We start from the raw sequence: 12,992 nt of genomic DNA on the forward strand, positions 1-12,992 counted from the left end.
TCACTCATACAGTAATTCACGTGTCTTTTCTTCCCCTTCTGGAATCATAAGAAATATCCACTTGTCCTACAGGTACCAGAAATAGTTAAGTCACAATTCAAGTCTCAGTTATTTTGTTTATCTGTTCAACAATATTTACTGCAAACCTGTATACCACATGTCAGTGACCTTTTGAGGCACTAAAGGTAAAGAAAGGCATAATACAAAGTTCTTGCCCTCGTGAACACACATTTTTGCAGTGATACGCAGGAGGAAGGAACACTAAACAGGATGAAGGTACCTTCAGAACACTGGATGTGCTATCCTGGCCAACCTCGGAAATGGGGGTGTCTGCACCGAGATCTGGATGGAACGAGGAGGAGGGCCGGAAGACACCCAGCAGACAAATGTTTCAAGCAGAAAGAATTCAAGCAGAAAGAATTGTAAGCACAGAGGCCCTGAAGCAAGAGACGCTTGGAAAGTTTAAAATTAGCAAGGAGGCCAGTGGAAGTGGAGGCAAGAGAACCCAGGAGAAGAACGTCAGGGGACATCAGAATGGTGGTCAGCGTCAGATCATGTCAGGGCCTGGTTGGCCACGGGGAGTCACTGAACCGGGGTCTGGGTGTGGTGCAAAACCTCTGGACGACTCCGAACAGGGGAATAACATCACGTGAGTTACATTCTAAAAGGATTCCTCTGGGAGCACCTGGCTGGCTCGGCTGGCAGAGTGAACGACTCAGTCCCAGGGTCGTGAGTTCGAGCCCTATGCTGGCCGTGGAGCCTACTTAAATTTTAAAAATTAAGAAGTAATAAAAACGGAAGGATTCTTCTGAGGGCTGTGCGGGAAACAGCCCGTAGGCACCGGGAAAGTCACAGTGGACGGTGGTCGGGATGCTACCACGAGAGCACAGGGAAAAGAGAACGACAGCTGGGTGCCAGGAGAGCAACAGCTACCGCAGGAGCCCAGGAAGTCCTCATGTACTTCTAAAAGTACAGCCAACGGGATCAGCTCACGAGTTCCAGGCGAGCTACGAAAGCAAGCCAATGACAACCTCACAGCTTCTGGCCTGGGAAAGTGGGTAAATGGAGGCTAAGTCTTCAGACCTAGAAACTGTTTTCAAGATATCAAATTCAGCTGTTCAGAAATAGCACGAGCATTACTGACCTAAAACTGAAAAGGCAAAAAGAGAACAATTGCTTTTCTACTCACCGTTTGCTGATTGGATCATGTTTCCAGATTTCTGGACTTCATCAAATTTTGTAAAAATTACATTCAACCTGTATGAAAAAAAAGCACATGTACATATAAAAACTATTAACAGTCACTGTTTATAGTCAATTATATTAAAACACTAAAGTGAAACTGAATCACACTCCCAAAAAATAAAGATCAATGATACAAACCCACTTAATAACAAAAACAGTAACTACCTTAATAATATCCAACAGTAATTAAGCACTCATAAACCAAGTACTGACTCAGGGCTCGCTCTGAAAAATCCTGTTTAATCCTTATGACAGCCATCTATGAGATTACCATCCCATTTTAGAGATGAAGAAATCAAGACCCAATAACTTACTTAGGGTGGAGATGCCAGCCCTCAGAGTAAGAACCCAGAGCCCATGCTCTCAGACACTGTATTAAATTGACTACCTTACACAAAATGTATACATTATGAAAAGCATATTTCTCCTATTTCTAAGCACATACTGCTGTTGTTCAAACGCACTGACATTACAAGATAAAGGCTTTTCTGTGACTTATGCTTAATTCAGAAACGCTAAAGTAATTTCTCTAGAAACAAACACTGTGACTAGATAATCCTTAACTAAAAAAAATCTACACAACACTTTCCATTAATGGATCATTTTCACCTTGACATTTAAATCAAAACAAACTTCTTTAACCGGTCAAAATATTCCATCCTAGTGACACCAATAATGAGAGGAAAACGGGGTGGGGTAGATGGATGCTAATCTTGCCTGGTAGAAAAAGTCAAGAAAAAACTAGGCTTTCCCAAGTAAAACACAGATATTTTGGAATAAGTGTAAAGGCGGAGATTCGAAAAAAGCAACATATTTTTGTATTCAAACCTACACCACCATTTCGGGGACCAGCCTAGAAATTTAGCGCTGACTTACAAACTATCCCATCATACGAGCTCTCATCATTTCAAACATGTTTGTCTCTTCTTGACAACTAGAATGGACCCTCCTTCAGGATAGGGATGGGAACTGTGTTCTTCTCGTATTCTGTACACATCAAACACCACGTCATGCAGGAGAGTCCATCACTGCGTGAAGACTGTTCTACACTCGGTACAGAAACTACGTACATTCTGGCTTCCGTTCCTTCAGAGTTCATCCACTGAGTCCAGCACTGAGCTGGCCAGATGCTGCGTTGTATAAGGTTCCTGACTTCTACAGCTTCTACTTCATTCTTTTCTACTTAGGATGTCACAGTCTAAGTAACAGGGGAGCCAAAAATACACATCAGCCAAGCGAGGTACAATGAAGGGGGTAAAGGAGCCTGACATACTGTCCCTCCACCTCCCCCATGCCATGGCAGGTATCACTCTTCTTGGCCCATCTTCCCGTCTAAGTCCAGATGGGGCTTCAACATCCTTCTCAAAACTGCTCCAGGCAGCCCCTACCAATGAATCAAAGTTGACACTGAATCACAAAAAGGCTTATTTGTCACCTGAGGACCAGATATGAGTAAAACTCACTTTCAAATCCAGAAGTTACTGAAGATCTGGAAAAAAGCCTTAGACCAATTTCTTATGATGTTTCCATCACCTTCCCTTTTATAAGCACCAAAGATCTCCAGTGGCATAAAAAAGCGCATAAATAATATCACTATACAGGTTGCCAGGGCGTGCCCTGACCAGCTTACCACTTTATTGTGTCACAGCTGCGCCCTCTGACGTGGGCATGCAAGGGAGGGACAGGGTACGCCTCTAGCCTGGTTGGTCCTAAAATTACTGCAAGGGGCAAGTCCTTCATCCGTTCCTGGGACAGCAGTCACCTTATCGATGGCAACTGTGAGCAAGCCCGCAGATGCTCTGTCTATGGTAACGTCTATCACTGGGGCCACACTACCCCCCACCAGCAGGCCCAAACATCCAGGTAGGAGAATGCTAAACAGACTGCTGGTGTTGGTACCCGCATTTTAACTCAGTAATCCCTCAGGAAGGCAAGCCCTTCCCTCCACCTACGCCCATCTCGGTAGCTGTGCCTCATTCTCTGTTTGGCGATGCCCATTTGGCAGCTCCTAAGAAGGCAACCACCTCAAGAGACAGGTAACCTGGCTTCAGGAAAGTCTGACACCAGCAGAGCATCCCTCACGAATGGCTTTCGGCTGCGAGCTCTGAACCGAGCAATACAAAATGCCTCCCGGGGACCCACGAATTTGCACAAGCCGCAAAGGGGGAGTTTTAGACATTCAAAGACGCTGAATATGTAACTAATGATTACTCTCTGAAGCCACCAACTTTATTTCACTTTTTTATGTTAAATCTCTGGATCTCAAATTTAAGTTAAATTTCTTTACTACTCTGACAAATAACTAGTACCATTTTCCCCTGGTTTTTCTGAATTCAAAATGTATATTCAACTCCTCAAGCCCACCTGGCATTTTATTTTTTTTACTGTAATATCTAATTATTCCTTCCTAGACTATCTTATAATACAAATTTAAAATAATCTCCTAAAAGCACTAGTAAGCTCACAGTCAACAAACTCCACCCATACACTCAGAGCTTCTAAGTGACTTTTTAGTCCACTGCTCTTAAATATGAGCAGACAAACCAATTCAAAGACACGTGAGCAAAGCTTCGAAGTGAAAAAGGGAGTGCCAAGATGAACAAACGCATACCCCAGAATCCCAATACACAGGAAAGAAGAGTAATGAGAGATTTTTAAAATATTATCATTAATACTTTCAAAGGGATAAAGAAAATCGTGTAATTATAAAAGCAAACAGGGAAAAAGACCTTCAAACAACAGGAAATCTGCTCCTTCAAAGAAGCGAAGAAAACATTCACAAAGTATGTCAGAATCAAGTTTTTCAAAGCTCTGGAAATTAAACAAAGGTTTGCAACAGTCCAAGGAGCACTCTTCAAGAAGAACTGCTCAATCTTGATAAGGACAGCAAGCTTTTCACCCTTCTGCTGTGTCTTATCTCCATCTCGAAGTCACCAGCTGAAGATCAACAGCCTCACAATCCGAACAGTTTGAAAACCAGCTGCCTCGAAGCCCCTGAGAAGGGCTGCGCAAGTCTGGGGCGCCATAAAAATCCCCATTCCAAGACAACTGTAACGATGTGATGTGTCTGGCGGACCCCAGAGTCCCCACTCACAGGGTCTAACTTTACCTGACTCACAGCACATTTGGTACGAGACACTGTTGCCCCTGAAGCCAGGATCAAGAAGAATCAGCAACAACCGCTTACCTAGGCAGCTGCATGAGATGATGATCACTGGGGCAAAGACACTGACCAAAACCTTACAAACAAAAATGGAGAATGAGATGCTCACAGGGGACTCTGAAAAAAAATGTGACACATTCCAGGGAATCTGGAAGGTTACACATATGTGCAAGACTGTAGGAAAGTGTGAGAAAGCACCCGAGGACACGCTAAGGTCTCCTCTCTGGCTGACCTTGACCTGCACAAGCTGGCAGAGAAGGGGAAGACAGAGATGTATAAACGGCCCGCCAGAACACTGAAAACATTCCCAGCAAACACAGACAGTGCTCAGCAAAGACTGCAAGACTGACTGGTTGAAGGCATCCAAGGAAATCCCTGCTGAATCATTAGCTGAACACTATGCTGACCAAGCAGAGACCTTAGAGGCCGTACACATTAAAAAAAAAAAAAAAAAAAAAAAAAATTTTTTAAATACAGACTTTATGGAATTAGTTCAGGAAAATTACTAAACAAGCGGAGCAACAAACACCACCAACAACAAATCTACAGAGAAAATCAGAATGTGATTTCCAGAGTTGCCACCTTATTTTAAATGACCTATTTCAACAAATAATTTACACAGGTAAAGAAGAAAATATGGCCCATATGGAGTTAAAAAAAAAAATTTAGTCAACAGAAACTATTCTTTTTTTTTTTTTTTAATTTTTTTTAATGTTTTATTTATTTCTAGGAGAGAGAGACAGACAGTGTGAGCAGGGGAGGGTCAGAGAGAGAGGGAGTCACAGGCTCTGAAACAGGCTCCAGGCTCTGAGCTGGCAGTCAGCACAGAGCCTGACGCGGGGCTCGAACCCACGAACCGCGAGATTATGACCTAAGCGAAAGTCGGACGCTTAACCGACTAAGCCACCCAGGCGCCCCAACAGAAACTATTCTTAAAGGAAGCCCAGAGATTGGACTTATGAGATGAATACTTGAAAACAACTATTATAAATATGTTGAAAATAAAACAAAGGAAATTATTTCTAAAGAACTAAAGGTAAATAGAAGAATGTCTTACCAAAGAGAATCACTGAAGAGACAGAAAATGTAAGAATCCTACAGAGATTCTAGAAATGAAAAGTATAAAACCGAAATAAAAAATTCAGTAGATGGGCTGCCTGGCTGGTTCAGTTGCTCTTAGAGCATGCAAATCTTGATCTCTGGGCTGTGGGATTGAGCAGCCCCATGCTGGGTATAGAGATTACTTTTAAAAATCTTTAAAAAAAAAAATTCACAAGAGGGCTCAACAACAAACTTGAGTTGGGAGAAGGAAAAAAGCTGAAAACTTTAAGAGGAGTCAGTGGACAATATCTTGCCTGAGAAACAAAAGAAAAAGAATGGTAAAAATCAACAAAAAAACAAAGCCTAAGAGTTCATGTTTCTATAATACCAACGTACCAACATACATATAATGAAATAGCAGAAAGAGACGAAAAAAGGAGAATGATGGACAAAAACGAATATATGGAGAAATAATGTCCAAAGACTTCTCACATTTTATATAAAATTCTAATCTACATATTCAAGAAGCTCAACAAATTCCAAATAGGATAAATTTAAAGCGATCCTAATCTAAACACATGAGAAACCAGCTGCTAAAAGAAAAAACAAAATCTTGAAAGCAACAATAGGGAAGCCACACACTGTGTACAAAGAATCCTTTATAAGATATATAAATAATTTCTCTTTTAAAAAACAAAGAAAAGGAAAGGAAAACAATAGAGACCAAGTGGCAGTGGAATGACATATTCAAAGTCTTAAAATTTAAAATCTCAACTAAGTCTATCTCAACTTCAATAATTTGAAAATGAATACATACGTGTGTAAAAAAGAAAACTTAAAAATCTTAACCAAGAATTCTATATCCAACAAAATTATCCTTCAAAAATGAAGCTGAGAATCCTCTCTGAACCAAAGATATTTCAGTCTTTACATGAGTAAATTGCAGGTTCTGGATGGGGAGAAATGAAGAATTTAAGACATTCCTAGATAAACAAAAAAAAGAAGAGTCCTTCAGACTGAAATGAAAGGAGACCATATATACGTTAGCCCAAATCCACATAAAGATAACACCAGTAAAAGTAACTACAAAGGTAAACATAAAACCTAGGTAAATATAACAGGCAGTATAAATATATTTTTTTGTTGTTTTTAACTCTTCTCCTACATAGCTTAAAGGGAAACCACATAAAACCATAATTATAAAACTGTGTGTGATGGTGAGCTGTAATATGTAAAGACATAAATAAACACAACAGAAGAAAGGAGGGGAGAAAACAAAACTATAGAAAAGTAAAGTTTTAATACTGAAATTAACTAAGGGTAATAATTGTAACTAAGCTTCTACAAATTAAGATGTCAATTGAAATCCCCAGAGCAAACACTAAGAAAATAATTCCAAAAAAGAATAGTGAAAGAAACAAGAAAAAATTAAAATGGTACACAAAAAAACCGTATATTTCACATAAGATAAGGCAGTAACAGAGGAATAAACAAATAAGTCACGACATATAGAACACAAATATCAAAACAGCAGAAATAAATCTATCTCATTGATACTACATTAAATAAATGAATTAAACACTCCATTGAAAAGGCAAAGATTGCCATACTGAATAAATAATACTCAGCTATATACGACCTACAAGATATTTAGTTGAGATACAAAGACAAAGAGATAGAAACTAAAAGGACAGAAAACTATATTCCATGCAAACAGTGCTCAAAGAGGTCTGGAGTGGCTATACTATTATCAGACAGCATAGACTTTAAGACGAAAATTGCTACCAGCGACAAAGGAGGACATTTTACAATGACAAAAGGGTCAACATATCAGGAAGATACAATAATTATATCTTCCAAAATACATGAAGCAAAAAGTGACAGAACTGAAGAGAAAAACAAATACTTAAGCAGTATTAATTGGAGACTTCAATATCACACATTTCAATAATTAACAACAGAATACAGATACTTCTCAAGTGCACGTGGAACATTCTCCAGGGCAGATCACATGCCAAAACATAAAATAAGCCTAAAACAAATTTCAAAGAACTGAAATCATAGAACATAGAAATTATTACCTATAACCGTAGTAGGATAAAATTAGAAATCAATGACAAATAAAAATGAGAAAACCACCAATAACATAAAATTTAATAAAACACTCTTAATAACAGAGAGATCAAAGATTTAAAACAAATGGCAAATTAAAACAATACCCTTAGATGAATAAAAATGAACACAATATGCACAACATGGGATGTGGCTTTAGTAGTACTTACAAAGAAATTTACAGGTGCAATTGTCTACATTAAAACAGAAGCTATTAGAGGTGCCTGGGTGGCTCAGTCAGTTAAGGGTCTGACTTTGGCTCGGTTTCTCAGAGTTCCTAAGTTGGAGCCCCACAGCAGACTCTGTGCTGACGGCTCAGAGCCTAGAGCCTGCTTCAGATTCTGTGTCTCCCTCTCTCTCTGCCCCTTCCCTGCTCACACTCTGTGTGTGTGTCTCTCTCAAAAATAAATAAACATTAAAAACATTTTTTAAAGAAGATATTAAATCAATAACCTAACTTTCTGCCTTAAAAAACTGGGAAATCAAACCAGGCAAAAGGAAGGAAATAATAAAGATTAAAGCAGAAATATATGAAATACAGAAAAACAATAAAAATAAGGCAAAAGTTAGTTCTTTGAAAAACAACAACAACAAATTTGACAAATCTTTAATCTGGCCAGAAAAAAAGAAAAGAAAAAGACACACATTACTGAATTTAAAAGATAAAGGAAGGCACATTACTACTATCCTTACAAAAATAAAAAGAATAAAAACAAAAACTATGAACTGAACTGTGTGTTAAAAATCAGATAACGTAAAGTGGACAAATTCCTAGGCAGTCACAATCTACCAAAAGAGACTCAAAAAGAGACAAAATATGAAGAGGCCTATAACCAAGTAAAGAGTCTGGATTAGTAATATCCCTAGGGGCACTGGGCTGGCTCAGCTGGAGGAGCACACAACTCCTAATCTCTGGGTTGTGAGCTCCAGCCCTATGTTGGGTGCAGAGATTACTTAAATAAATGAAACTTCAAAACAAAACAAAACCACACATTCTTAAAGCAAAGCTCAGGTCCACATGACTTCACAAGTTGTAAATTCTAACAAATGTTTAAAGAAGAATTAGCACCAACCATTCACAAAATCTTGTGAAATACAGATGAAAATGGAGGTAAGTGGGAGGGGGAAAATAGAGAAGAGAGAAAGAATTCGGTACTTCCCAGCCAGTTTTTCTATCCCTCTAAAAATGCTCCAAAAAATAAAGTCATTAATTAAACAAAAAAATGTATATAATACCTTAAAACTAGAGAAAGGGGAGGGAACACTTTCCAATTTATTCTATGAGGCTAGTACAGTAATATCTCCAAAACCAGGGAAAGACATCACAATAAAAGGAAAAGTCAGGCCAATATTCCTTATGTATCCAGCAGCATATATTACATGCCATGACAAAGCGGGATTTATCCCAGGAACACAAGATTGGTTTAATGTCTGAAAATCAATTAATATATTAATAGAAGAAAAAAGTCATATCATCATCTTAACAGATGCAGAAAAAGTATTTAACAAAATCCAACATCCTTTCATGATTAAAAAAAAACCACTTTAAACAAGGAATAGAATGCCTTCAACCTCATAAAGTCATATACAAAAAACCCCACAACTAACAATGTTGAAAGACTGAAAGCTTCCCTCCTGAGATCAGGAACAGGACAATGCTGTTCCTGCTCACCACTTCTATTCAACATTATACTGGAAGTTCTAGCCAGGGCTTTTAGGCAAAAAAAGAAGGAAAAAAAGCATCCACATTGGAAAGGAAAAAGTAAACTATCTCTATTGGCAGATGACATATTTTGTTACCGAAGAAGTCCATAGCAAAACCATTTAGGGATTTCAGCAAGGGTGCTAAATTCAAGATCAATATTTTAAAAATCAATTGTATTTCTACGCATTAGAAATGAACCATCAGCAATTGAAATTTAGAAAAAAAATCTGCTTTTAATAGCATCAAAAGAATAAAATATATAAACTTACCAAAAGAAGTGCAAGACTTGTCTGCTAGAAACTACTAAGCAATTGTTGAAAGTCAATAAAGTCTTTAAAAAGTGAAAAGACACACCATGTTCATGGACTGGAAGACTTAAGGTTTTTAGGATGGCAATACTCCCCTTTTGCAAAATTGACAAGTACATCCTAAAATCCATGTGGATTTGCAAGGCACCCAGAATAACCAAAACAATCTTGAAAAGTACACACTTGGATTTCAAAATTTACTACAAAGCTGGTACAGTGAGGTACCAGTAGGACAGACATATAGATGAATGAGATTACAAAAAGAAACCCTTACATTAATGGTCAAGTGATTTTCAACAAAGGTAAATAAAATCACTAAAAACCACAATGAAATATCCATTAGGAAGGCTATTATCAAAAAATAAAACAATACAAAACAATAAAAAAACAGAAAACAACAACCTTTGACACAGCTGGTGGGCAAAGTGGTGCCACAGCTCTGGAAAACAGCATGGCGGTTTCTCAAAAAAATTAAATATAACAGGATAAGATCCAGCAAGTCTGCTTCTGAAATCTAACCAAACAAACCGAATGCAGGGGATGTAAGAGACGTCTGTACAGCCATTTTCACAGCAGCATTATCCACAATAGCCAAAAGGTGGAAAGACATGCCCACCAACAGAAGAAGGGATAAACAAACGTGATATGAACACACAGTGAAACTGTTCAGTGAAAGAAGGGAATGACTCATGCTACAGTGTGACTGAACTCTGAAGACTGTGGTAAGTGAAAGAAGGCAGTCAGAGAAAAGTTACATTTTGTTTGATTTTATTTGCAAATCTCAAAATAGGCAAATCCACAGAAATAAAAAGTAGACTGGTGGTTGCCGGTCTGGGTGGAAGGAGGGAATGGAGAGTGAATGCTAATGGATAGAGGGATTCTTTTCAAATGTTCTAACACTTGATAGCAGCGATGGCTATATAAGTTTCTGAATACAGTACAAACTGAACTGTTCATTTTATTTTTTTTTATAGTTTATTTATTTTTGAGACAGAGACAGAGCATGAGCGGGGGAGGGTCAGAGAGACAGGAAGACACAGAATCCGAAGCAGGCTCCAGGCTCTGAGCTGTCAGCACAGAGCCTGACACAGGGCTCGAACCCACAAACCGTGAGATCATGACCTGAGCTGAAGTGGGAACCTTACCTGACTGAGCCAGCCAGACGCCCCTGAACTGTTCATTTTAAAGGGAAATGGTAAATTGTGAAAACTATGAAAATTATGGTATAAGACAATATTTCAAGAAGGCTCTTATTTAAAAAACCAAAACAGAATGCTATAAAAAGGAACGTACAACTAGAACAAAAGAGGAGAAGTGTTTAAATCAAATACCCAATAACAGAATGGTTGGAAGATAAATTTGAGAAAATCTCCCAGAAGGCAGAGGAAAATTATTAAGACAGAAATGGGAGGAAAAGTAAGAAAATCGGAGGACTGGTCCAAGTCCTTGCCCAGATCCAAAAGACATGAGGGTCCAGCCTGAAGGGCCCTCCAAGTGCACTGCACAGAAAACGAGCACAGTCTCGTATGAGCCCCGCTGTCGTAAAGTTTCAGACAAACTCTGGGTGCAAAGAGAACCCAAGCTACCTGCACAGGATGAAGACTCAGGATGACCTGAGAGCCTTCAGCAGAAACACTGAATGCTGGAACACAACGGGGCACTGGCTTTAATGCTCTGGATGAAAAGGCTCCCAACCTGGAATTCTAAACCCCAGCACACTATTAACATCAAGACAGAACGAGGGTACCTCAAACTCAAAAAAAGTTTTCCTTCCCCACGTCTCTCCTCAGGCAGCTCCTGAAGGACATGCACAACTCAAGTGAGAAAGCCAGGAAAGAAAAGACGTGGTCTCCGAGAAACAGGAGCACTGGTGGCGAAGACGGAAGCAGAGCCCAGGGATGATGAGAGAGAGAGAGAGAGGTCAGGATGGTGAAGGAAGAGATGGTGAGGGCAGCCAGCCCGGGCTGCAGCAGGTTCAAGGGCAGAGTGCAGATGGCACTGGTACATGGTAGGCACAGAGGCAGCTACTCCAGTGAAAGTAAGACGATCGTTAACCCAGGGGAGACAGAAGGTTCTGCAGGAAAATAAAGGGTAAAGTGATCAGTTCACCACGTACAGTGGGCTCAAAGGGCACTTGTGGCCAAAATACGAACAAAACGTCGTCGTAATCACAAGTACAAAACGGCCAGTCGGCGGACAGGGAGCTGTCAAGTGGCATGGCACGGTCAGGGGGAGCGCACGTCCACCCTCCATCATCCAAAGTGCAGTCCTTACAGTGACGGAAACCAGCCAGGACAATGCGTGCGCGGTATTTACAGCCACAGAAACAGGGCAGTCGACACCCAGCGTTCACCCCTCGAGGGAAATGCCAGAAGGTAAGGGCCTGCCTTTCCTCACTGTATCTTCCAAATCCAGTCAACTCTAAGTGCCTCACACATAAAATAAAACTTAAAAATGAAGGAACATCACAGAACACACTTCTCCTCTGCTTTTGCCTTGGGCCCCCTCTATTCCGCTGAAGCTTACACAAGCAACTCGAAAATAAGTAAGTTTCAATTCTCCCTTTGGCAACACAATTGTTAGTGATGACCAGTGAATGTTCATAAATGTTTTAAGTTGAGGCAGCGAAGCAAATACACTGATACTGAAGCAAATACTCTTCAAAACTGCTGGCACATGAGGCCAGTTTAACAAACGTTTCAGATGATGGGCTCTATATGGGAATTAAATGACCTTCAGGTTTAAAGCAGCTACTGTCTGAGGAGTCTGCTTCCAAAATGATGGTCTCAGAAGAAACTTCACACCATAAACGTCATGAACTAAATCTATCCTACTGGGTAAAGATGCTTTCTGGAATGTGCCATGGGGTGACGGTGAATGTGAAAGGGCTAACAGCCTGCATCTATGAAAGTAAGTCACAGGGAACTATAGGTGTGCCACGCGGGCCTCACGAACACGCACGACACGGTGTCCCACAGAAACACAGGCAGCAATTCCTCACGGCTTTACCTCCCAACCACATCATGTGCAGCAACTGTGAAGACGGGGGTGTAAGACAGTGTAAAATGGCCCAATACTGTCCTGACCAAGGGCCACAGCTCAATCATGCTGAGACCTTCTAAGGTGCACAAGACGCTGCTGGCCATCTCCACGTTATCTGGCTCAATATGATGTTAGCCACCAGACAGACAAGAAGACCCAAATAATAACTAAATACACGACCCAAAGGCGAAGGTCCAGCCCCCCACATGCAACCAATGAAAGGCCAAGTGTCTTCCCAGCTGCAAAATGGAAAAAGAAACTGCACCTCAAAGCACATTACTGCTCTTATCATTTAAGTCACTTAGCTGACGTTATGGCATTTGTTTCATCATGTATTTCTTAGATTTGGAATTAATCTTCTCAAATACAACACTAA

At 40.0% G+C, this 12,992-nt stretch overlaps 1 protein-coding gene across 10 annotated transcripts in view; it reads right to left on the reverse strand.

The window, feature by feature from the left end:
• The window catches only part of CLASP1 (cytoplasmic linker associated protein 1), a 264,293-nt gene that overhangs the window by 149,681 nt on the left and 101,620 nt on the right, over positions 1 to 12,992 (reverse strand). For all 10 annotated transcript variants that reach the window (XM_039234904.1, XM_039234903.1, XM_039234905.1 and 7 more), the window contains exon 8: positions 1,190 to 1,257. In XM_039234904.1, coding sequence (XP_039090835.1) covers positions 1,190 to 1,257 — 68 coding nt within the window. The remainder of the gene's footprint in view (positions 1 to 1,189; positions 1,258 to 12,992) is intronic.

The sequence above is a fragment of the Hyaena hyaena genome, unplaced genomic scaffold (assembly GCF_003009895.1).
Source record: "Hyaena hyaena isolate Hyena2069 unplaced genomic scaffold, ASM300989v1 scaffold_91, whole genome shotgun sequence".
NCBI classification, from domain to species: Eukaryota; Metazoa; Chordata; class Mammalia; order Carnivora; family Hyaenidae; genus Hyaena; species Hyaena hyaena.